General features: G+C 42.7%; 1 protein-coding gene across 31 annotated transcripts in view; it reads left to right on the forward strand.

Moving 5' to 3' along the window:
• SVIL (supervillin) overlaps positions 1 to 23,727 on the forward strand; it is a 137,793-nt gene that overhangs the window by 14,779 nt on the left and 99,287 nt on the right. For 12 of the 31 annotated variants that reach the window (XM_038175027.2, XM_072033739.1, XM_072033741.1 and 9 more), the window contains exon 2: positions 13,266 to 13,354. Coding sequence is in view for 18 of the 31 variants with exons in the window: in XM_038175018.2 (XP_038030946.1) it covers positions 17,422 to 17,485 (64 nt within the window). In the remaining 13 variants the exon portion in view is untranslated. Of the gene's footprint in view, positions 1 to 13,265; positions 13,355 to 17,334; positions 17,486 to 20,134; positions 20,701 to 23,727 lie in introns of those variants that run through there. The other 19 variants (XM_038175018.2, XM_038175022.2, XM_038175021.2 and 16 more) reach the window with 5 other exon arrangements.

Consider the following 23,727-nt stretch of genomic DNA (forward strand, 5'->3'; position numbering starts at 1 on the left):
TTTATTTTGGATTTTATGGTCTGTTTCTGTCATTAGTCTGCTCTTGGTTGTTTGTTTTTAGTTCTCTTTGGCAGCGTGTTCCTCCCTAGCTTGCAATGAAGACCTCATCACTAGACACTCAGCCTGTGTCCAGCTGATCCAGGTGTTCCCAAGCTATCTTGTATTCTCTGGTGTTTGGGTAACATGCGTCTGCATTTCAGGATGATTCATGCTAACCTGATCAGGAGAGATTGTCTGGAGGGGGCGGAAAAAGAGGAGGAAAAATGCTTTCTGAATTAGGTGGCCTCTTGCTAGCTTCAGGAGAAGAGCTGCTTGAAAGCAGATACACTTCTAAAGAGCTGCTTTTGTGTTATGGGCCTCTCTCTCAAGAGCTGCACAGCTTTAATTCTCATTTAAAACTTTTTGGATTGCTTGGCTGTTCCTGGTTTTGTCCAGATACACGAAGCGATTTTGCCTTTGCTGTGCTTGCCGGATGAATGATGCTTTGGTGCAGAGCTGTAGTGATTGCTAATCTAGCTTGGGCAGGAAATGCCAGCCCGTCTCTGCCAAACCCAGATTTGATTCTTCTTTTGTAGAGATGTAGAAGGAGCATGTGCTAAGGCTTCTGCACAAAGCAGGTCTTACAGCATAGCTGAATATAACTGAAGATCAGAGCCACCTTCCAGATTTTATAGCGGTCTTCACGTGATCTATCACATCTCACCCAGTTTAATGGAAATCTACTTCTGACAATCTACTGTTCTTACACTATGAGACTGATGTTGGTTGCCCAATTCAAGTGAGGAGGTTTTTATTCAGCAACGACTTTAAACACAGTTTGTACTTCCCTCCCTTTCCCACTTTTTATTCAAATATGACAGTCCTGTACTTCTTATTTCTACTTTGGCTGGCCAGGCACCTGGAGTTGCCAGCCACTTGAGCACTTCTCTACTTTTTCTTGCCTTCCACCAAATCCTCTCCTGTAGCCATGTTTGCAATATCTTCGTTTCTGGCCAAAAGAAAGCACGGGTGTTTTGTTTGCTTTGTGCTAGACCGGGGCGGTGGTGTGCGCGGAAATGCTGTGTTCCCTGGCAGAATAGCATCTTCCTTCCTGCTGCCAGCTAAACAAGATGTTCTGGGAGCACTGGAACCAACACCGCCTTGCTTTCCTTCTGCTTTGTCCTGGAGCTCCTGCAGCTGCCTGTCTGCCTGGCGTCCAGCAACGCAGGAGCTCTCCAGGGGGTTTTGCAGCTGAAACACAAAATTCCCCTTTTTGCAGGATGGGGTGATCTTGGTGTCTGAGAAGACGAATAAATAAATTCATGCAGTACTTGTCGTTGGGATCACCTATACACAGTTGTCCAATTCCACTGAGCTTTTTGGGGGTGGGTGGGGAGGAGAATCTAACCATTTAAAAGTCCTTGCTTTACCTGTTTGAAACCAGCAGCCCCAAAATTTCCGATTTCAGGTGGCAGAAGTTATGTGAGTGATACTGCCTCACAGCTTCCTTTTCCATAGGTAAGGCCCAAGGAGAGTCAAAACCAAAAACAACAACAACAAAAAAGGCTCTTCCAGACTAATTTGAAAAACTTGATGGTCAGAGCTGTGCAGTTACTCCAGCTAGCACTGCCTGGGCCTCTTCTTAATTCTTGAGGTCTGGCAATGGGCAGCTGTTTCTGTTGCCTGTCTTGTTCACGAGAGCATGTTGAAGCTGGAGGTGTTGCCTGTGATAAGATGGGCTTCCCCTGGTGAAACTGCCATCGGCTGCCTTGCTACCTGCTGCTTTCTGTCCTTGCTGCAGCGAGTCTGTCCCTCTGCAGTCCCGCGGTGAGCAGCGCTGACAACTGCCATGCCTCAGCATGTGGTAAGCTCAACATACTTAAGACAGCGAGTGCTTTGTGTTTGGCAGTAAACATCATGCTACAAACGGCTTTTGACTGGCTAAATTAAATGGAAACTGAGCCGTTCCTCGCTTAAGTTTCTGCTCAAGGTTTTGTTTAAGTCTTGCTCAAGATCTTGTTTGTAAACCCTGTTAGAAATCAGTTGTGCACCTGGTTTTCAGCATTTCTCCTGTACTCAAGTGCTGAGGGAGACGTGGAGTATGAACACTGGTAAAAGTTTATTTGTGTTGGAGGGAGAAAGGGAATGCCTTTGGCTTGGGGGAACAGATGCTCTTGACCTTAGTACTAGGTATTAACACTGGAACTTCAGGGTATCTAAATCTGTTCCACAGGCTGGCAGAAGACACTGGATTACATGCTGATAAAATATCTCTAAGTGTTACTATTCAACAAGTCTAGGAACAGTGTCATTCAGTTCGGCAGCCCTTCCGGAAGGTGTCCAGAACACCTGATGTCCCTGCTTAGGGAGCTAAAGGACAGATTGTAATGGCACCGCTTCTGATGTCCCATTTCAGTTGTACAGAAGCTTATTAAATAACGCAGCGGTCTTTAAGTTCTATTTTGCATTGGCTAGCACTGGCATTCATTTAATTACAGTTGTGCTCTAGTTCTAGGTCTTCCTCGAGGAATTTCTGAAAGCTGAACGGGTTCTTGTTCCAATACACAGTTGTGCATGGCAATTGTCATTTGCAGTGAGTTTGCCTTTGTTAGGATATGAGGTCAAGATGGGCTGCTGTGTGACTGGAATCACTGGCAGCTCATTTACAGACATAAAAGAAAGCTTCTGTTTGCCAGGTGTACCTTGGGCAAGGCTGCTGAAGAGGTTTGGACATGCAGTCAGTGAACCCTGCACACAGGCTGCCTTGTGAAGACTTCGGGCTTCATCGCTGGGACACCCACGCTCAGACTGCCTACAACACCTAGCAGTTAAAGTGCTAAAAATTGGATTTTGGGGATGAGCTGCTTTATTCAGCTAGCACTTGGCTTTTATTTTGATGTGTCTGTTTGATAGGTGTTGGTATTGTACGCATTGATAAGGAAGGAATTCAAGCTGCAGATTAAGGAGTAGGCGTGCTGAGGAGGGTTTGACCACGATGATTCGCCCCCTGACCTGCTGACTGAAGCTGTAACTCCAGTGGATGTTTCTGGCCGCTGTGTCTGTCCCACAGCACTCTGCCAGAAGAGGTTCCCACCCCGTTAGCTGCAGACCCACACGTGTCAGAGGTAACTCTCGGTACAAGTGCACACCACGAGTGTGCGTGGCTCTGATTTATAACCGAGCTGTGGCTGAGCAGAGCTACACAAGTGCAGGTTGGATAGCACTGGCTAATTTATGCTCAGATAGCATAAATTCAGAGCTCTCGGGCCTGCCAGTTGGCCAGTACGTGAGGTGAGCATTTTACAGCACAGAATTTCATCCTTGCAGTTCAGAGTGAAAACAGCAGATGATTCCTGGGCTTGCTGTAAACCTAATTTTAATCTCGTTTGTTTGAGTTGCACTATTGTGTTTTTCCTGCTTTTTTTTTTTTTTTTTTTAGCCTGTAGGTAGGAAAATTCCCTAATGTAAATAGTTAACTCTTGCACTCGTTGAGGTCCTTGCCTTTCTTCATCCAGCCTAGTAGGTTACCTATTTGAGAGGGAATTGCCTTGCTGCAGCCTGGCCAGCTTCTCAGAAGGTTGTTACCCACCTACAAATAACCTCATTCTCATCATTTCCAGTGAAACAAAGCCATCTAAAATTTAATTAAAACTAAAGCAAAAACAGAAATTGATTTTTACCCTGTATGTTGTAGCCCTTTGTATATGTTTCAGAAAAATGTTTTCAGGTTTATCCACGGTTGGCTAGCCAACAAACTGATCGTCTGCCCGAAGCGTGGAGGTTATGAGTTTGCACGAAGATGGGGAAAAGCAGGAGTAGTGCACACCTCTGTGCTGCAGTTTCTCAAGAGCCTGAAGCAGGGAGGTCTGCTCTCCTTCAGATGCCTTACCCAGCAGTGCGGTGGGAGGAGAGGAGCCCTTGCCAGGAATGATAAGGCCTCCAGGTGGTGATCATGGTAAACACGCTGGGAGAATCTCAGCCCTGCTTTCCCAGGCGTTAGGTGAGGCAAGCAGGGATGTACTCGTGTCGCTTGTACGGCTGGGAGCTTGGTGCCTCTAGCAGCTAAATGACATGCAGAGCAATCCAACTGCGGCTCTTCCAATGCTGCTGGCGCTCTGGCTTATGGTACTTGCTTCTGTTTGCAAAACAGAATTTGTCAGCAGAGACAGACTACTTCGCTCTGGAAATGTAAATCTTATCACAGGAGCTTGTTGTGTTGTAGTAAACACACCTAACTTTACTTTCCAACAAAAGCTGCGTATCTGGTGTCTTTTTTTTTTCTTATTGTTTATTCAATAGGCTGCCTAACAGCAAAGATACCTTCTGAACAGATTTATGCAGAACTGGCAAATTGAGTGGTAATGGTATTGCTTCCATGAAATTCAGGCTATTGTGTTCCACATACAGCATTCACGACTGTGTTACTGACCAACGAGGCTGCCCTTGGCTACAATGAAGTACCCTGTAAGATTTCTATGACATTTGAGATTTAACTTGAGACAAGTACCTTAAAACATAAGAACCAAAGTCCATAAATAAACTATAAGCAGTGTTTTAATAGCAGAATCGGTTAGCAAGGAACTGAGCAAATCCCTCAGGACTAGACAATCTCTGCCATAATTATGCAGTCCACCAAGTGAGTAAAATTTCCAAAGCTTAGCTCATAAATAAGACGATGGTTTGTTCTGTGATTTGTGATGGGATTCCTTAAAACAAACAAGGAGACTAAAGGCTCCAGAGGCTACTTAATGTTTTGCAGATGGGTTGATGGCTGCTACTTAATTGGTTGGAGATGCACTGCAGTTATAAAAATAATGCTTAATAAAGAAGCTCATTATTAGATAGGTGCTGAATTTCTTTACCGATATAGCTGTTTCCAACAGGTCACCTTTCTCATTTTCTGTCTACCATAACCTGTAAATGTTGAGTCAGGTTTTCACTACTTGCTCTGCTGGATTGTGCTAATAAGTTGAACACTTGCTGTGACGTTTCTTGTCCTGCTTTGGTACTATTAATGTGTGTCTGTTCTAATCCCACACATCCTGTCTTATTATTTCGCCTATGACAGTTGTATCAATAGAAGAATTGGGAAATAAATGACACTTGCACCAGGCTGAGGAAGAAATGCTTCCCAGAACAGGAGAAGACCAATTCTGTGCCTGTTCCTTCCTACCTCCCTTGTACTGCAGCTTCCTGCAAAACAGAGGCTTGGCCTGGAGCCTCTGAAAACTTTGTTTCTGTAATTGTCTGACTCTGAACCTCAGCACCTGAGTGATGGGAGCCACAGGCTTCTCCCAGATAGGTGTTCTGTGAAACAATTCCCTTCCCTAGGGGCAGCATCTAAAAACTTGTTCCAGACGGTTACATTTTAACCTCTGTTTTTTCATCCTCACCTCTCTGAGATTGAACAGGTCTGTGAATTTCAGGCGATGAACCAGAAGCTGCAATGTGGTGCCATGCCCTCATCCACATGTGCCAGCGTTCCTCTCCGCACCAGCTCTGCTTTTCTGACCTTGCACTGAGTCATTTGTGTGGTCAACATGTAAGGAAGGAATTGAATTATTTTTATGGTTGCTGGTCTGAAATGAGTCAGCGCAGGGCCGAACAAGTCGTGGAGCAGGGAAGGGACAGGCTCAGCAGCCAGGGAGAGGACGGAGGATCTGGCAGCCAGCTGAGATTGCTGCGGGGCTACAGGGGCTTCTCCAAGGTCACACGAGCTTCAGCCAGCAAGAAACTGAAACCATCTCTCTCATGTCGTAGGGTGCTGGCTGCTGATCTGTGACATGCAGTAACTGGTAGAAAGAGGCTTTAGATTGATTTGAATGTGCTGTTTGCTTACAGGTACTGATGTATGGTATGAATTAATAGCGGCTTTCTAGCATGTGCCAAAATCCAAATGTACTGGTCGTGTAGATTTCTGCATGTAGGCTGTGTGCATTTGATGAGGAATACAGAGTTAGCTTCAGGTCGCTTTCCCTTGCAAATGTGGTGGTTGGATAGACAGTGATGTGCCAGCTACAGCCCCTTTGTGTTTTAGGGCTACTGCCTCGATAGCCCAGGAATGCGTGCATGGTATTACATTGCCAGTTTGGGAAAAAAAAGTCAGCACACAATTGCCTGATATCTCATGCAACCTGCAGCGTGACACTTTATCAGTTGCCTGATATAACATTTAGCACAGAATATTTCACTAGTCCTGGGCACACAAGTGTCTTACAGGGATACCACAGCTTGAGCAGTGGTCCTTATTTTGATCACAGTGCTGAATGTAAGGGTCCAAGGGCAAAGCTTAGGTAATGTGTTGTGGCATCAGTTTCTGTGATTAGTATATTGGAGAGTGTGTCAATATATATTTACTTCTATTTCTGGAAACCAAAAAATGCTTGTGCCAGTTCAAAAAAAAGAAAAAAAGTCTGGATTCTCCAATAATGTCTTTAGCAACCCAACATGCTGTCCGATGTTTGTCTAGGAACAAATGCATCATATGTGGATTTTTATGTAGGAGGATTTTTAGCCTGTAATGGTTGGGTGTCGGCCACAAGGTTCATGTGACATGACAAATGTGGAACATCTGTGTACTGATGCACACCACTGTTCTAAAAGTCATTCCATCGCCACATGCGTTGAATTAAATACAAGAATTTAGGGCAGAAATAGTTGGAAGAACACATTCTGTCAAATACAATGGCAAGGATCTGTTGTGCAAGCCATCAGAACTCAATTATGCACTTCTCCATGCACTTCTTGTTCAGGGATCTGCCTGATGTGCTCGGTGATTTAGCCATTGCCCCCTTTGGACTGGGAGTAGCGGTGCTGTGCTTTCCTGGTCCCTGGCAAAGCATTTGGTGGGTAGAAATGGCAGTTCAGCATAAGTGACTTCTTGTTACAGCTCCTTTTCTGAGTGATGTGTTGGCTGTATGGGAGGTAACTAGGTGGCCAAGCTGGCATGGTTGAATTGGAGGTGAAGTGTGTGGCTTGGACCAGGATCTCTCATATTGAAATATCATCTTATACATAACTCAGCCCAAAATGACCTTACTTGGTGGCCGATATCCTTGGAAATCCTGAGTCCTACCGTTTTGACTTCGTGCTGTAACTGGGGTATGAGCATTTGGCCGTAAAAGGGCTGGGGCATAGAAAAGCAAAGCGGTTCTTATAGGTGAGGTTTGTCCTTGGCAGTTCTGGACCAGTGGCCAGGAATCCCATTTCTTCTGGACTCTTTAGTGGATTGCGTGAAGGGTGCTGTGCTTCATTACAGTTTGTGTACTTGGTGTTAGGTCTGATGAGAGGCTGCCAGGTAAGACTGCAGGATACAGCACATCCAAACCCAACCTAGGATGGATGCAGGGGGGCTGCTTTGGGTGCTCTGTTCATTGCTGGGGCAGCAAGGAGCTCCCTGTTGGGTAGAAGGCAAGTGTCGTAGATGCCAACTGTTGTCTTCCTGGTTCCATACATGTATTTCAGAAGTAGCTTTAAACCTAAGATGTTTAGGTTTAAACCTATAACTGAATAATTACGTTGTTTTTTGTTTGTTTGTTTTTAATGCAAACCTGTTCTTTTAGGTGTTGTCAGTACAGATAAGGATTTATGGTACTCACAGCTAAAAACCAGCCTTAAAAAAAATCAATCTTTACTTTCTAGATTGCCTTCACAGTCTCGGATAGGGAAACAGAAAGATGAAGGACCTCCTCTAGTTGATCTGAACTTAGTTTCAAACAACTGTCTTGGAGATGATTTCCAAATACTTCCTTCATACATTGAAATTGCGACGGCTGTTTTCATGCTGTGCTGCAATCTTTTTGAACTTGATATTTCCTAAGCTTTTAATGTCTTGTTCTAAAGACATTTCAGCGTACAAGAGCTTGCCCTCTAGAGTGCATGTGAGAGGTTTTGTTCCAACTTAGCCGTGTATGCCTGAATTTCAGAGGCCGTATGTACAGAAATGGGAACACTTGGACACTTTGAAAATGTCACTTCTCAGAAGCTGCTTCTGAACGACACCCTGCTTTTACAGGAGTTTGAATTAAATTGAGTATCTCTGGGACTTGTTGTGCAAAGCCTTCTGGACAGGTGTTTAGGGCTTATACCAGAAATGGTTCAATGGCCCTAAGTAACGTAGGCATCCGTTTTAATTGTCCTGTTCGCAATGCTGTCTTGAAATTGGCTCCACCTCTATTAATTAGTTTTTATAATAAAACTATAGTTAGCTCATAACAAAATGCTGACATTTCAATTGTTAAAGCTGGTGGGGGAAAATGTTTCTGTTAAGGTTTTAAGCTGACAATTTGGAAACTAACAATGTTTTTTTAAAAGCTTTTGGGCAAAACCAACCAGCCGCTCTCCCACCTTGGTCTGCCTGGGGTGGCTCTGGGTGCTCTGGCTGGTCCTTAGTGAATGAGGACCCACGTGGATTTTTGTATCTTCTGTTCCCAGCAGACTTCTTGTCCTGAGTGTTAGCTACAGTGAGCACCTGTGAGCCAACAGCTCTTTCCACGTGCTGTCTGAGAGTGTGATACAGAACCTGGGCTGATCTAATCGTGCTTCTCAGGTAGAGAGCTTGCCAGAGACAAGTGTTTATGTTTGAGATGTTTTTTAATGGAGGTTTGTAAAAGTTTAGTTAGGAAACAATTCTGTACATCCAGAATATTTAGATGTTAAATTAAGCTGGTGCTCAAAGTACCTAAATACAGTTTTGTTACAAAGTACTTCATGTAAACACAGCACGAGCCTCACATTCCTTAAAAGAATTTAAGTTTTGTAGCTTCTTTTACCAGTGCTGCAGTTTTCTTAAACAATCGAGAATAATCCTGCTGGCACCATCTGACTGAAGTGTGTTTTATTTCACGGAAACGTCCTTCAGAGTGTTGGGAAAATAACTCAATAATGTTTCCTAAGGCTCTGAAGAGACTTCTGATGTTTTGAGTCTTTATTACACTAGAGGTCAGTGTATGACGGCAGCTTGTGAGATGGTGTAGAGTTTCTTGCAGAATCCTGTTTCATCAAATTTGAAACCAGATTTGACAAGAAACTGTAGCCTACAACTATGGAAAAAACTTCACATTAACATGTCTTATGACTTTCTTGGCGAAAGGGCTTTTTTGGGCTTCCTGCTTTTATTTCTCCTTGCTCAAGAAGTATTTGGCATGTATCGATAATAGTGCTTTAATGTGGTAAGGATAAATGTGCACGCTTGATTGTTCCAACATGCACCTCAAACATTTATGCTGCTTTGTAGTAACGTGACTTTTTGGTTCGGATAATATATTTCCATAAGCTGTGTTAGTTTTAGGAGTCATCTGTCACTCTTGCACTGTGTAAACCTACTCCTGGTGTGGTGAGAGAGTTGTATCTGTACCTATTATGCTTTGGGTAGCTCTCAGCTGGATAAATGGGTAACTTTGGGGTGAGTGGTTTCACTTTTGGGTGTTGAGGGAAGCAGTCATGCATGTTTCTACCACAAGACTTGCAGAGATTGGCTCCTCAGCATGTCTTCCTCAGCAATGCAGAAAAGGGATTCCTTTCAACATCTGGAATGTGCAACAGCAGACTTTCTGAAAACATCATAGGCCAGGGGGACTAAGCCAGATGGTCAAGTACAACAGTGTCAAGTAAGGTCAGATGGAAGAGAAATCAGCTGAAGGAGAGTCCTGGTTGGAGCAGATCCCCGTGTGTGCATAAATGATAATTTAAGTGAGAGGACGGAATGGAAGAAATAACACTAGGGTGGATTTGAGCTCCCGAGTGTCTTTTCTAAGAGAATTGGGTACAAACAGAAGCCTCTGTGTCCTGTTCTTGCATCGGGTTCTTCCTGAATGACTGGAGAACAAGAAAAAAGGGGCAAGGACCAATGTAGGGGGTGAGTGCAGACAGCTGAATTTTGCTGTTTTTAAGAGATTTTTCTGTGTGGGAGACCCAGACCCATGAACATCTTTGTGATCTTTCTTTTTGGTGGGGCAGGGATATAGAGGGGATGCTGTAAAAGCATAACCATCAGTCTGAAAATCTCCTTTGCACTTGGCTGCTGCCTGGTATGTTTTGTTGTGTGCTTCTGAAGCACGAAGCAGGATGGCACCTCAGCTCAGACAGTGTGGAGGAGGTGTGAGGCTCTGCTAAAACTGGGCTCCCTCTGAGGATTCCTCGCTTTACAGGAAACTTGCTGACTCCCCGCCTCTTCCCCGGGTATTTCCAGTCTGGGTTTTCCTACTCCCTGTGAGAAACGAATCTGTACGAAAGCTTTGCGGAATGGTGACTTATCAAAACAACTTTAAGAAGTTTTATGTGCTCAAACTTAATTGGATTGTGTTTGAAGAGCCTGAGAAGAGGAAGGCTTTGCAGAACAATGTGATACAAGTCGATAAATAAAACACCCTACAAAATTCTTTCCTTTTCCTGTCCTTTTTGACATCGGAGTGATGAAGAGAAAAAGTTTATCTTGTGAAAACAAACAGCATAAACTCCACAAGCCCTTCAAGGTCCTTCTGAGGAATGGAACATGCCTGATTATAAGCAGTTGATTAGGAAATTCTCACTTTTTTAATGAAATAGATCTGCATTTAGGGCTATCAAGAAAATTTGCTTTATATATTCATATATATATAATCATGGAATGGTTTGGGTTGGAAGGGACCTTAAAGCCCACCCAGTTCCAACCCCCTGCCATGGGCAGGGACACCTCCCACCAGACCAAGCTCAATTTGTTCCCGTTCATGAAGTACAGACACACTGAGACATTATTTAAACATGGTATTAAAGGGTGGCATAAAAGCTGTCATATCTATCATGCAGCCACCCTATAGATAACCCGATGGGTCACCGTAGATCCTTACAGAGCAGGTATAGCTCTGTCTGCTGTGTACAAAGTGGCAGTTTCCTGATTCGGCTTTTGGGTGATAAGTCCAAGCAAATATTGTTGTTATCTACATCCGGGATAATCTTTGTCTAGAAAAACTGAAAGCTTGACTCTTTTTCATGGTCAAAAATGTTGCGTCTTTGCAGCTAAGTGGAAGCAGTTACCAACTAGCCCATCTTCCTAAATCCTAATATCCAGCATCCAGATAATGAGTTGGTGTCTGTCTTTTCTTCATAATATACAGTCTAACCCCAGGAGACATCAAGTATGTAACAAGGCAGAGTTCTTCAGAAAGGGAAAATGAGTATTTGGAGTGCCTTTTCCTGCTTTTGTTCCAAGCTCTCACAATGCAGGAGTTGTCAGATGTGTGGTTCGAGTGACCCGCCAGACACTTCTCAGATGAACTGGACAGAGCACAGAAAATCGCAGCCAAGGTCAGGCTTTAAAAGGCTGGAATTCAATTTCCAGCTCTCATATTTTGATTGCAATCTCAAATGCTCATTGATAGGTGCTCTGTATTTCTTGGGCCTTGTGCTAGCTTCATTGTCTGATTGTGCCAAAACTTCTTGCAAGACTTCTGACGCTAAGAGGGATTCATAAAATATAGTGACATAGGCAAACATAAAAAATAATAAATAAATAAAAACACCCACCCCAAATCTGTCAAGATAGTTCAGCTCACACTGGGTATTCAAGGTCCCTTTGCAAGGACAGACTTTATCAGGCCTCAGAGATACAGGCCTTCAAACCTGCAGTGCTGTTTTCTCAGGTTTGTGCCAGTACACAAACGTAGCATTTCCCAAGCAGAAGAAATAATGAAATACAGCAGGGGAACAGCGGTAGCACAGACTAGGTTTAATACATTCTGTGCATTATAAATGTCATCTTTTCCTACCTCGTGGTGACTTCCAGGAAACCCTTGAAGTAGTTGACCAAAGCTATTACTGCTTTTCAAACCCTTGGCTTGTCAGCAAGCCTCTGCCATTCGTTCACCTCAGAGGAACATTTCTCAGAAAGCTGGAGATGGGCAGACAGTAGGTTGTGGTTTACCGTATTCAAGGAACTTTAGATTAGTTTCTTACCTGAAATACAAAAATAAGTGTGGGTAGGCCATAAAAACTCAATTGGTTAATGTGTGTGAACAGCTGCATGACACTTTGGAGTGGGCTGAATTGTTGTTCCCATAGGCTCTAAGGTAGTCTGTGTCTAGGGTTTTGTTTGCCTCCTAAACTCAGATTTTTTTCTGAACTCAAGCAGAATTCCTGTTATTCTGTCTTTTCAGTGAATTATTTGTGCTCTGACCTCTTCTCTAGATGCTGTTCTTAGTGTCTGACATGTTCAGCAGCTGCAGTGGAGGCAGAGCAGAGATCTGGCTGCTCTTAGCAGTTGTTGCTCAGGATATCATGATGTCATTTGGTGCCTCCTATTAGATTAAAAAAGGAAGTTTAGTCAAGCAGCTGTGAAAGTGAAAGACCTGAGTGGTATCTTTGCCACCTAAAAATACCACGCAGGTGAGCTGAACCTCACCCTGCAAAAATAAAAATATGTTTTTTGCAGCTGGTTGTTGCAAAGGGGAGACAATAATCTCTTTAACTGCAGGTACTACTTCGTGGACTGTTCATATTATATAATATATAATATTATAATATTTCATAGACTATTTTCTGTCTGCATCAGAGCTCTGTTTGCTTCCCTGTGGGAAGAAACAGCCTCATCAGTGGTAGAGAATACAGCAGCCAGCCTTGAGTCGTTGATTACTGTGGGTTTATGAGTTCAAGGGGTTGGCCTCTCTAAAAGGACAATGTAGTGCCAGGATAATTAATCGAGGCTGAAACAACCTGAATTGAGCGTTTCATCAACATCTATCACCACACCTGGGCTAGGTCACCCTGTGGGAAGGTGATTTGTGTTACAGGCAGACCTGGAGATGGTTTATTATGGCTCTTCCAATAGCATCCATTGATGTTTAAAACTGGATTTTGAAGATAGTAGTCTTCTGGGAGATGGTGTGTTGGTCTTGTCGTCTTCAGTGCTGCATGGCCTTACTGAAAGGTGTAATACAGACTATCTTCTGTGAGGTTGTTAAGTAAAAGCTCAGTTTTTGAATAGTTAGCTCAAGAGTGTGTTCCATGTTAAAGGCTCTGACTTCAGTAACTGAAGGGTCAGGTTCCTTGGGGTTCCTAAACTAAACTTGCAAAACTTCTCTTTTCATGTAAATGTAGCTACAGCACATCAATAGGTAGGCTCTGAAAAGTGCTGTTGCTTGTGGTGGCAATCTTGTCCATATGAATGGATGAGGTAGCTGTATACTCCAAACTGCTCTTTTCCATGTAGTCAATTCTTTAGAAATACTAGGCAGTTGCACAAAGTTGTTTTCATACCTTGGGATGTGAATTTGTGGTTCTCACCCATACTTTTTTGTGTTTATTTCTTGTAGGAGGAGGACTGCCTTTTGGATTGTGAGCCACTTGGACATGGTAATGCAGGTGTACCTTGAGAGTCAGACCTGGATGACTGGGATTTAAGGTGGGTGTGTGATGAAGAATGTGTGTAGATCTGAACCATGAACTATTTTTTCTTGTCGTTTTTTTTTTGTTTGTTTGTTATTCTGGAGTTTGTACAAAACATTTAAAGCAGAATCCATCTATACCTCCTTGTGTATGTGTAGAAGAAATGTAATTCAATGTGAAAGTGACAAGAGATGTTCCCCAACTTCACCTCAGCATGCCGCGAGAGCCAGCAGGCAGCTGGGGTGGATCCCTTCTTCCAGCCCTTCTGTTGCTCCCTCTTCCAATTGTTGCATTTTAAAATAAGTAGCCATTCTAATGGCACTTCTTTGAAATGTAACATTTTAATTAATTGCAGGTCTATGGTCTGCCCTCTAAGCTGTACAGTCTTCATTTTTCAGATTTTTGAGGATATATTTGCAGCTTAGACTTAATTCAGTTATTTTGGTTCTTGCCTGTTGATGCTTGAATCTCGCCCTACCACGTGTGGCCTTATAGCTCTGTGTCATTTACTCTGATTCAAATAACTTTCTAGATTCTTCTGTAACGAGTGAGGTTGTCTAGTACACGTTGTCCAGCCTTACAGAGCAGGCTGCAGCTGTGTGACCTGAGTGTATAGTGTTAGACATCAAAGATCTGCTCTATGAAGGTGACCAGCAGAGCACTTTGATGCCAGCCTCGTTTAGTATCCTTGTCATGCTCAGAGCTATGCTTTTGACTCCTTCCTGCTTTGTAACGCTGAGGAATTGATTCTTTTTGAGAGGTAAAATTATAAATAGGCCCATGCTGTCACTGTATTTGGAAACAAATAGTGGGGTGACACAATCAGAGAATCCTTCTCCTCCACCTTCAGCTGTTGTTTCTCCCTTACTGGAGAGAAATATTTCTTCACCTGTAGCACCTTCTCTTTCCTTTATAAAGGACAGCTATTCGGGGAACTCGAATAGAACCAACACAGAATATAAATGCAATGCATTTTGTTTGCACATCACCCTCGAAGTATAAAGCTATTTGTACAAATGATTTCAAGAACATTTCAACTCCTTCTGTTATTTGAAAGCTCAAAGTACTGTTTAATCCAGCCAGATCTTACACATATACTACAGTTGCTTTCCCCACAGAAAGTGGTAAAGCACTTTCCCACACGAACCAAGAACAAAAGGGACCTTTTTAACTTTTATTTTTCTTATTTTTTTTGTGCATGTGTGTCTATCAGGTTCTGTCACTCCCATAAAGACAATTCCCACAACTTGTGTAGTGCATGGGATTAATATTGCTCTGAGAATTATGTAGTTTCTGTGAGTGGTGAGATGTGATTTTTTAGAGATGGTCAGGATCTCACTATTTTGTGTCTGCAAAATAAGGGATAGAAGGTACTTTCCTAGCTTCTGATGGCTCAGGGAGCGTTCTGTAAAGAGTGGAAGGTTGAATAAGAGCTGTGGTGTTTTTTTTTTTTGGCTTTTTTTTTTTTTTTTTAAGATGTTAAAAACAAGCGGAGGAGTAGGGACAGTGCTTGCTATCCTCTCACACATGCTAGGCAGCTTGAAAAGTTGGAAGGAGTTGAAGTAGAAAAATGAAACTTGACCAAGATTTGAAAAAAAAAATTGGTTTGCATGGTCATGAAAAAATGTATTGAATCTTGACAATCCTGAATAAAAGCATTTTTGTAAAGTGTCCTCCAGAAATATTTAGAATGGGCGTATTCACATCTGCTATTAGCTGTATGCTTTCCGAAAGTGAGCAGAAGTAGCCTGTTTAAGCACTAATGCCAGGCTGTACCTCACAATCTCTTAGTGACCTAGATTTTTTTTAATCTTCTTTCTGATTTGAGAATACTTTGAACTTTTGTGATTTACTGCTGCAGAGCAGTAGTATTGGACTTTTTGCAAAAGCCAAGCATACAACGAAGATCATCCTCTTGAGAGTGGTTCACTCTGTACAGTGTATGCTAGTATTTTCTTGAAATGTGTGCATTTGGTTACTGGAGCAGTTTCTGGCAGTGATTATTAATCACGCTCAGTTTGCTTGAGGATGAACGTGTTATTGTTGGGTTAGCTTGGTACCTAGTGCAGGGTGCAGGGTTCTCGCTGGTTGTTTTCTACCTTGTTGGTAAGGACTGGTCTTTGGTTATCTTCTACCTAGATCCCCTCATGCTTTGGGACTGCACAGCTTGAAGTGCAATACTCAAAGCTCTGATTTTTGTTATCATGTTTTGTTGTTGTTTGTCCAGATTGTTGTGAATTTTTAATAAAGATGATGCCAAGTGAAAAAGTATGGGGTAGATAGAGAGTGCAAAAGCATCTTCCATACTGCTGCATCCCTCTTCAAATGGATGACTACTGGTAAGGAAGTAAGCTATGCCCTGCATCATTCCCAGAAGTTTAATGTGCATCTCTGCACGTGGCTTGGGTTGGTGACAAATGAACTTAGCTATTGATTATAGTCAACAAAATAGCATCTTGGCAACTTGAGAGTTGTAAACTTTGGATGAAACCACTAGTTGATTCTGTTTAACAGCCCTTCTGAAAGCAAAAACCTTGTAGGAAGTTTTTGAGGAGCAGTGTGTCCACCTGATCTCCATTCACTGAAAACTTGTGTTTCTAGAATCTGAATTGCCCCTACCTCTTTCCAATGCTTTTGTCACAGTGTCCTACTGAAAATGTCAGAAATTTTTGGTTTAAGGAATATTTTGCTTCCCTCAAACTGCAATGACTCAAGATGTTGGTGTAAAGTCATGTGGAGCAAGAGAAGGTCAAGAAATCTGAGAAGTGATGCTGTAAATATACTGCTTCTGCTAATTTCTTCGAATGGTGGATTCGAACTTCGTTAGTGCCTTTGCAAACGTTAGCGTATGAGACTTGCAACTGATACCTTTTCTAAAAATGGAGGATGGGAGGCGAGGAAGCTCTGTTTATTTCAACAAGCACAAGCAACACTTCCAAAATACACCCGTGGCCGTATCGCGGAGTTATGAATCTTAGGTTATCTAGCGGTGACTAACGTGGCGAGATGGCAGCCTAATATGTCCATGCTTTATTTAGCCAAGGTAGTTCTTATCAGAAGATGAAGAACGCCAGCGTTTCATTCACTGTGTGTGTTGAAGCTCCAGGCACAGATAGCGCGTCTGTCAGCAGTTCGCACTGTGAGATGCAGGCGCTCGCCTCCCAGAGTCACACTGGAAGTTCTTGAGGATTGCATTGGACGGAAAGGAACAAATGCCCTCTACCTTCTCTCCCTCCAAGTGCATGCTTTTTAGGCTGTCTTACCGTTTGATTGAAATTAACAAAGGATTGAGATGTCTTTTGATCAGATAGAGTTTCACTTGCATTGTGGCGAGGTTTTTTTTGACGCTGTATTATCTGACTGGGGTGGTGGTTCACAAATAGCTTGTAGCAGCTTTCCAAATTCCTTGGGCAGAGCCTAGCTCGTGCCAGCTATTACGTTCAGAAAACCCTTCAGATTTAAAAGACAGAAAAGAAAAAGAGGACTTTCCTCACTGCAGTTTCACGTGTGGAGTCGAGGTGTGCGGCAGCAGCCCTTTGCCATTCTACCTATTTAAAAATAAAATGGAAGAGTAAATGCTCCCTGGCAAACCACAAGATCTTCAGTTTGTGGGTTGTATATAGATGCACTGAAGAGGAGCTGGAGGGTGTAGGCTTTGACACAAGGCACAAGGTGTTACCTCCACGGGCAGGCAGTGCCTGGCGTTGGGGATGGCTGATGCTAGCCCTCCCCAGCTGGCCACCTCCTCATCGATTCCGAGCACGGGCAATTTCTTGGCCCTGTGACAACACCACCAGCTGTAGCGTGTGTCTGATAGCGAAACAATGAACGGTTTGTTCTCCCAGAAGTACAAAAAGGGGGCTGGGTTTAAAAAAAAAAATCAGGAAGAATTTCTCTATGGCTGATTTTAGGCTCTCACAGCAACTTGAGTGTGCTGAATGAGTGGCTCCCGAACGGAGCCAATGGGGGTGGTCAGGCACAGGCAACACTTTTATCCCACAAGAGGGAGGAGGGGTGAATGAGTTGGAAGATATAAGCTGAAACAAAGCCATGCTGTCCTTCTGAGTCATTCGCAAGCACTGGATGGGTAAGGCTTCCTGCTTCCTGGGACACAGAAGTGGGGTCATGATTCTGACAATGGATGCTGGTAAGTCACTCGTTATTAAATCTGATTTTTCTGGGAAGTTTTGCCCTTCCCTCCCGACCCCTGCTGAAGAGAAGATATCTGTAAACAGGGAAGCTGAAATGTTAAATGAATGCATGCTGGCTCACTTCAGACTTTTCAAACCGTGTGCACTCTACTGTGTGTTTTGTCTTGACTGTTACTATCTTGCAAAGCAAGACCATGGTACCAAAGTTGTGTCTGTTCATGTGTGCTTTTGTCTTTACTGAGGCAGAACCTGTGGCCTAGAAGGGCATGGCGTCTCTTTTTTTTTTTTTTTTTTTGATAAAAGATGCGATACTCTTTGTACAGTACAAGCCAGATCTCACGCTTGCTCTGAAGAGCTAGAGGTGATTTAATATATTGGATGTGGCTTCTTCTGCTCTGCTTAGAGAAATTTTGTACTGGAGAGGAAGAGGAAGAAAACGCTGCGTTCCCATGACAGTCAGTTCTGTTCTGTGAGTTTGTATCCAAGTAAGTGTGTGTGAAAAGAGCATACGTAGTTGTTTTTTTTAAATTAGCTGCAAAAGTGGAATCTTTATGATAGCGCCCTGTGTGATAGGGAGAATGGACGTGAGCAGTAAGATGTGGAGTGGTTTGTATGAAAGAAACAAGGAATCCCAGTCCTGCTCCTTGAGAGGGGGTGTGTTCCCATGTCATAACTCACATCCTTCAAATTCCTCAGTAATAAAAGACCTAAGATTTGAAATGGTTATGGATAGGGCACGAAGCGCCAGCACTTGTGCTCTGGCAGCGTGCTCACGACTGCTCTTTCTCTTTAGCACTTGCAGGCATGCTTGCTGCATTCTACGAGCTCCATTGAATTTTTGTCAGCAATGGGTTTGGCTACTTTTTTTCACCACTGTGCAGAGCAAGCACAATGTGACAAGTTCTACAGGCGGCATTCAAAGTGATAAACTTATTCAGGCAGATCTTGCAGGTCTGTTTAATCTACTTGTCACATGCTCGGTTTGCTCCACGCTAATGAAAAGCTCGCTGTCCCCTGTGCATCTGAATTCATTTGGTTGGGCATTTAGTAGGGCCTAAAGGGCAGCCCTCTGTGCCCAGTTCCAACTCTTTGACTTTTCTGACACTTCTAAAAAGTGACACAGCTGGGTTCTTCATGCACAGTTAGAGCAAAACACAAGCCTCTTCATTTAACCCACCCACGCTTAATTGAAGTTACTTCGTCATCCATCATCTGCGCAGGCAAGATGGAAAGCAGGGGCTCCTCCTGCGTTCAGTGTGTGTTACGTACTTTACACAGCAGTTAAACCCCAGGTCCTTTAATTGAGGTGATAACATTTAACACCAGCTCAGAGAGGAGCAGGGTGGCAGGTAGTTGACAAAGGGACACAGAATTTCCCATGGTGGATTTTTTTTTGTCCTTTTGATTAGAGTGGCCTCCAGAGGAGCTGAATTCCAGGCCCTTCTTGAAGCAGTTTGAATACGGGGAATGAGAAATGCTCTTCTCCCTGTCTTGTGCAAGAAGAACTGATGTTTAAATGCTAGATATCATGCCTGGTATTACAGGAGGGTGCTCTGGCAATGTTCAGGGTGTCAGTGGTCGCAGGAGGTATGGATTCAGGCCGTAGAGCCAAGACACATCTCCCTTTGGAGTGCTGGAGTTCCTGCACTGTGCCGGGGTAATTTAACTCTTTGTTTTGGAAAGAGTTAGTGGGGAGACGTTAATAATACATAGTTAAAAATACATCTTTTGTTTATGTACGCTTACATGCTTGTGTGCTGTTCCTTTGCACTGTGAAGTGAACCGTAAAGATAATGCTGCTCATCTGTGCTTCACGGGGTCCGAACGGGTATCCTCTTTCACAGCAGTGGCCCTGCACTAATTTCTCGGCAGTCACCGTGCTCTAGGAGTCCATGTGGTGGTTTTCGGAGATCTGTTGGCTTGTGTCGGTAGCAAACATGCATTTTGGAAGTTCCTGGTTATTTAAGAATTCTTGAATTAGAGTTTCTGTATGGGAAAATGGTTCTAAATACCAGAAAGGAAACACTGTAATATAAAAATTCCTAACAGTGAGTTCTAGTGCTTTGCAATTGTGTCTAAGTTACAGAAAAAATAAGCAAGCAATTCAGTGCCTTAATCTGGGAGACCGATAGTGCTCCATGAGTTTTTATCTTTTTTTTTTTTTTTTTTTTTTTTTTTTTTTTTTTAACCAGCCTTTTAAAGCTGAGCAGACTGCTCTCAGAGCCATTTACTTATTTTGAATTGCAAGTTGGCATTACAAGTCAGGGCTGATTTAAAAAAAGGCATCGAATGCTCAGGCTGTTTTAAAACTTCTGCTCCTTGAGATAATTGCAAGAGCACTTACTCATTTGTTTCAGTTTTTATTAAACACGTTTTATTCTGCTGCATTTGTCTGTGCAGCGTTTAGCTTCTTGCAGGAGCAGGACTCGAAAAGTCGTGGGGCAATAAAAAGGACCAAATAAAAAGGAAAGCTGGAAGGTAGAGTTGACAATCTAATTGGATTGGAAGCAGCTCCAGGCTGGGACTGTTGCAAACAGCTGATTTGATCCTTCTGAGTTTCAAGAGCTATTTATGGTAGATTAGCTGTATCAAAGCTCTACTGTTCCAACCATAAAAGGTTGGTCCTATGTGAAGTTGCCACACTGCATTTGGCTTAGTCCCTCTGAGCTTGGAGAGCCTATAGCTTTTTCTGTGGATAAATCCAGGGATGGATGGAAGTACTAAAGGCAGATCGAGGAGTAACATTGTTGAGGACTTCGGATCGCAGCGAACTCTTAAAAGGAGATTTTCCCTAATAAATTTTTTGCTCTAATGTCTGGAATCAGCCCTTGGAATATAGCTCCTGCATATTTGCTGCATTTGGTGAACGCATGCTTTTAGGAAAGCGCTGTTCTAAATTTATCTGACTTATCTGAATCATCTTGACTGCACATGCACTTGCCAGCCTTGTGTGTTGATATTTGGTAACTTTGTGAAGTCACTTTTCTGTTTTCTTAGCGGTGAGTGTTAAGTCCTTTGGGAAGGAGCCTTAGCTGAAGTAAGAAACTTCTCTAAAACAAGAATTATGAAAATTTTTGGCTAAAGAGTGCTTCAGGAGTTATTACTAACCACTTTGAGAAGACTTTGTTTGAGCCCTTCTGCTACATCTGTGCCTTCAATTCCTCCTCCTTTGTGTAAAGGCAGACAAGTGGATTTTTTGCAGGATTCAGCAGTAAGTAGCATGTCCTTCAGAGAGCGTGCACAGTCGTTGGAGCCAGTTGTTTGAGAGTATTTGAGGCTCTGTCAGGTTGAAATGTGAGTGGGTTTATTCCAGCCTGTGCATGCCAGTCATTCAGCCTTCCTTAAGGCATTTTGTGTTTTTATTCTTGTGGTTTTGCTTGGAGGATGAGTTCATTCTGCTATGAATGGAAGGTGCTGTTGCTGGTTGGTTTGTGTGTAAGGTGACTCTTTTTTCTTTTTTAGTTTTAATACGTTAACCTTAGCCACAGCACTACAGGCAGCTGTAAGAACACATAAAAACAAAAAGTTTCAGTAGTAATTTTCTCCTGTTTAAGACATACTATAAACGTAATTGAATACTTGCATTAGAGAGCTCTGTTATACTTTGACTCGTGGGGTGTTCCGAAGAAAGCTTCCTCCAACTTTTATATTTTCTTATTTTTAAACATGACCAGGACACAACAGGTGAAAGTCACTGGCACTGCTTTACCATCCACTTCTGCAGCAGGATCAGATGCTAAAAGGGGGGAGCTCAGTGAGGGACAGGGGACGGGGGGGGGGGGGGGGGAAGAAGAGGCTTCTTGCTTCAAGGGTGTTCCAGATGTTGTTTTAATCTCCAGAAATGCAAGTAGAGAGTCCTTGCCAATAAGTTTTCTGTTTTAAAAACAGCTCTACCCATTGTTTCTGTTCCCCTTTCAGGAGCTAGCAATGTAAGGCCATCGTCCATTTTCTTTGGATTGCAAATCTGTATTTGTATTAGCCTGTCAAATGGCTCTGGAATTTTTATTCTGAATTCAATGTTCTTTATTCTGTTCTGCATTTTAGTGTAAGGAGTATTTGTTGAAAAAAATAGATATATATTTTTAATCTCCATTACGTGAGCCTTGGCAGATGCCCATTTTAATACTTATTTCTATTTGTAGATTTTATAGGAGATCAGATCCTTTGCGCAGGGGGTGGGGGAAGCCTGCGTGATCAGTATTCTCTTTCAGATTATCTGTTAATTTTTGCCTGGAATAACAGACCTGAACTTCAATTTGCTCTTGACTTAAAATATTTTATATTGCTTCCAGTAAAATTAGTATTTTTACTAGCCATCCTTTTTTATATGATCAGATTTTTTTCTTCGAATGCAAGTTGACATAAATCCCTCCACCACTTTAGCATGTCTGTGTTGTGCTCCTATGAGCCTGGTAGAAAAGAGGTCGGTGCCTTAAAAGCCTTAAAACAGACATCAGCAAAGACATCAGATATAGAAGTTGGCTACCCTTGGGTCTGCACAAGAGCAGGAGTCCTTAACTTGGGTTTCAGGCTGAAATGCACTAAGGGGGTAATGCAGGAAACATTTTGATTGATGAGAACTACTAATATCAGCTTCCCTTTGTGCTTAAATATTTTGGAACAGGTAGACATTCTTCCTTGGTATCTCAGGGGGATTAGTTGGTCAATTTAAGCATTAATTCTACCTTTTCCAATGCAGTTTTGTCTTAACTGCATTGCTAAATGACGTTCCTGGCAGAAGTTTGCAGTGTGAGGGAGATTTTCAGATCTCTAGAAGCTTTACTCAGAAGGAATACAGCTTTGGCTTTGGCATTTCTTTGCTAAATTTCTTATATTTCTTAGTGGTAATGGGATAAAAGTAGTGGAGAGCAGGCAAGGAGTTCTAATCTGGCTATTCCATCTTTGCTTTTTATATGGAGAAGAGAGATTGCAGCAGAAGTTTAATTGTACGTAGAGCCCCAGAGAGGGTAAGGAATAATGAAATTGCAGAATACGCACTTCTCCTTCACAGTGAGTCAAGGCAGACTCAGAGGGGGTGGTGTTGAGCCATTTGTGACCGAGACATTTCCAGACAGAGGCTGGAGGTGTCTTTTGCCAGTTTGCTGTGTGGAAAGGGTTATGTGTGTTATAATGCATACGTCATAATGCATTATGAGCTGAGGTTTCTGTCTTGTTTAGATTTATGTTGATGAAGTGGTATGAAAACTTTTAATAGTACACTTGTTTAAACAAACTGACATTGAATTTATTTGTTTTCTTCTTTGTTTAAATGCAACAGTGTCATTTTCCTTGCTGAGAATGGATTCACAAGACAGGCTCTTATCTGTGAAGCCTTTCATATAGTGAATATAACCAAAAATTGCACAAGCTCATTTAGCTTGAATTGCCATTGCTGGAGTGCGTTTTTGCTCTCCAAGTTGTTGGCTCTTGTGCATGGCGATCTCCTTACAACTTTAAAGAGGCAAAAATCTCTGGAGTAGTTTGCAGGAACACTTTCCAGAGGCATCACTGTTCCGACTCTGTTTTCTTGCACAAGACACAGGCTGCTTTTTCTCCACTCAGCAGCCTCCATTTGGCTTAATGGAAGGGAACAGCATGCTCTTAAGTGAAGCAGTAGGCAAAGTTCTTTTCCCTTATGAATTCCCTGGTTTCCTTGCTACTTTCCCAGCTACTAGGCAGCTCAGAGTTAACCGATGTATTGGAAGGTCTCTGGTTTTTAATGAGCAAAGCGTGTCCTAGTTGGAATCTGCCTTAAGCAGATAAGAATGCATTGGGTAAGTGGTGATAAAAATGCTTCTGATGTCACTTGCTCACATGGTGTTATGTTCAAGGGAGCCTTGCAGCAGAGAGGGTAGAACAATTATGCATTAAGTATTTGCTGATTTCTCTGGATGTAGTTGATGAAATGGCCCCTCTTTGCTCTAACGATGCCAGTTTTCAGAGTTAAAAAATAAATCTGTAAAATCAGACTTCAAATTTGCAAATAAAATTAACTTCCAGGGTTGTGTCTCTCTGGGTAAACAACAAACGTCACGGTGAACTCGGACATAAAGCATCATGTTTATTAATAACCAAGGCCCTGTACCTTTCTAAACAAACAACAACAAACACACAAAAACCACGTCAGGCTACATCAGACCACGAGGCAGATGTGTAATTTCCCCACAGAACTGAGCATTCCCGTGGAGTCCATGGCTGCTGAGCGTGTTCCTCAGGGCTTGTACCCATAAAAATGTTG

Source organism: Anas platyrhynchos, chromosome 2 (assembly GCF_047663525.1).
Source record: "Anas platyrhynchos isolate ZD024472 breed Pekin duck chromosome 2, IASCAAS_PekinDuck_T2T, whole genome shotgun sequence".
NCBI lineage: Eukaryota > Metazoa > Chordata > Aves > Anseriformes > Anatidae > Anas > Anas platyrhynchos.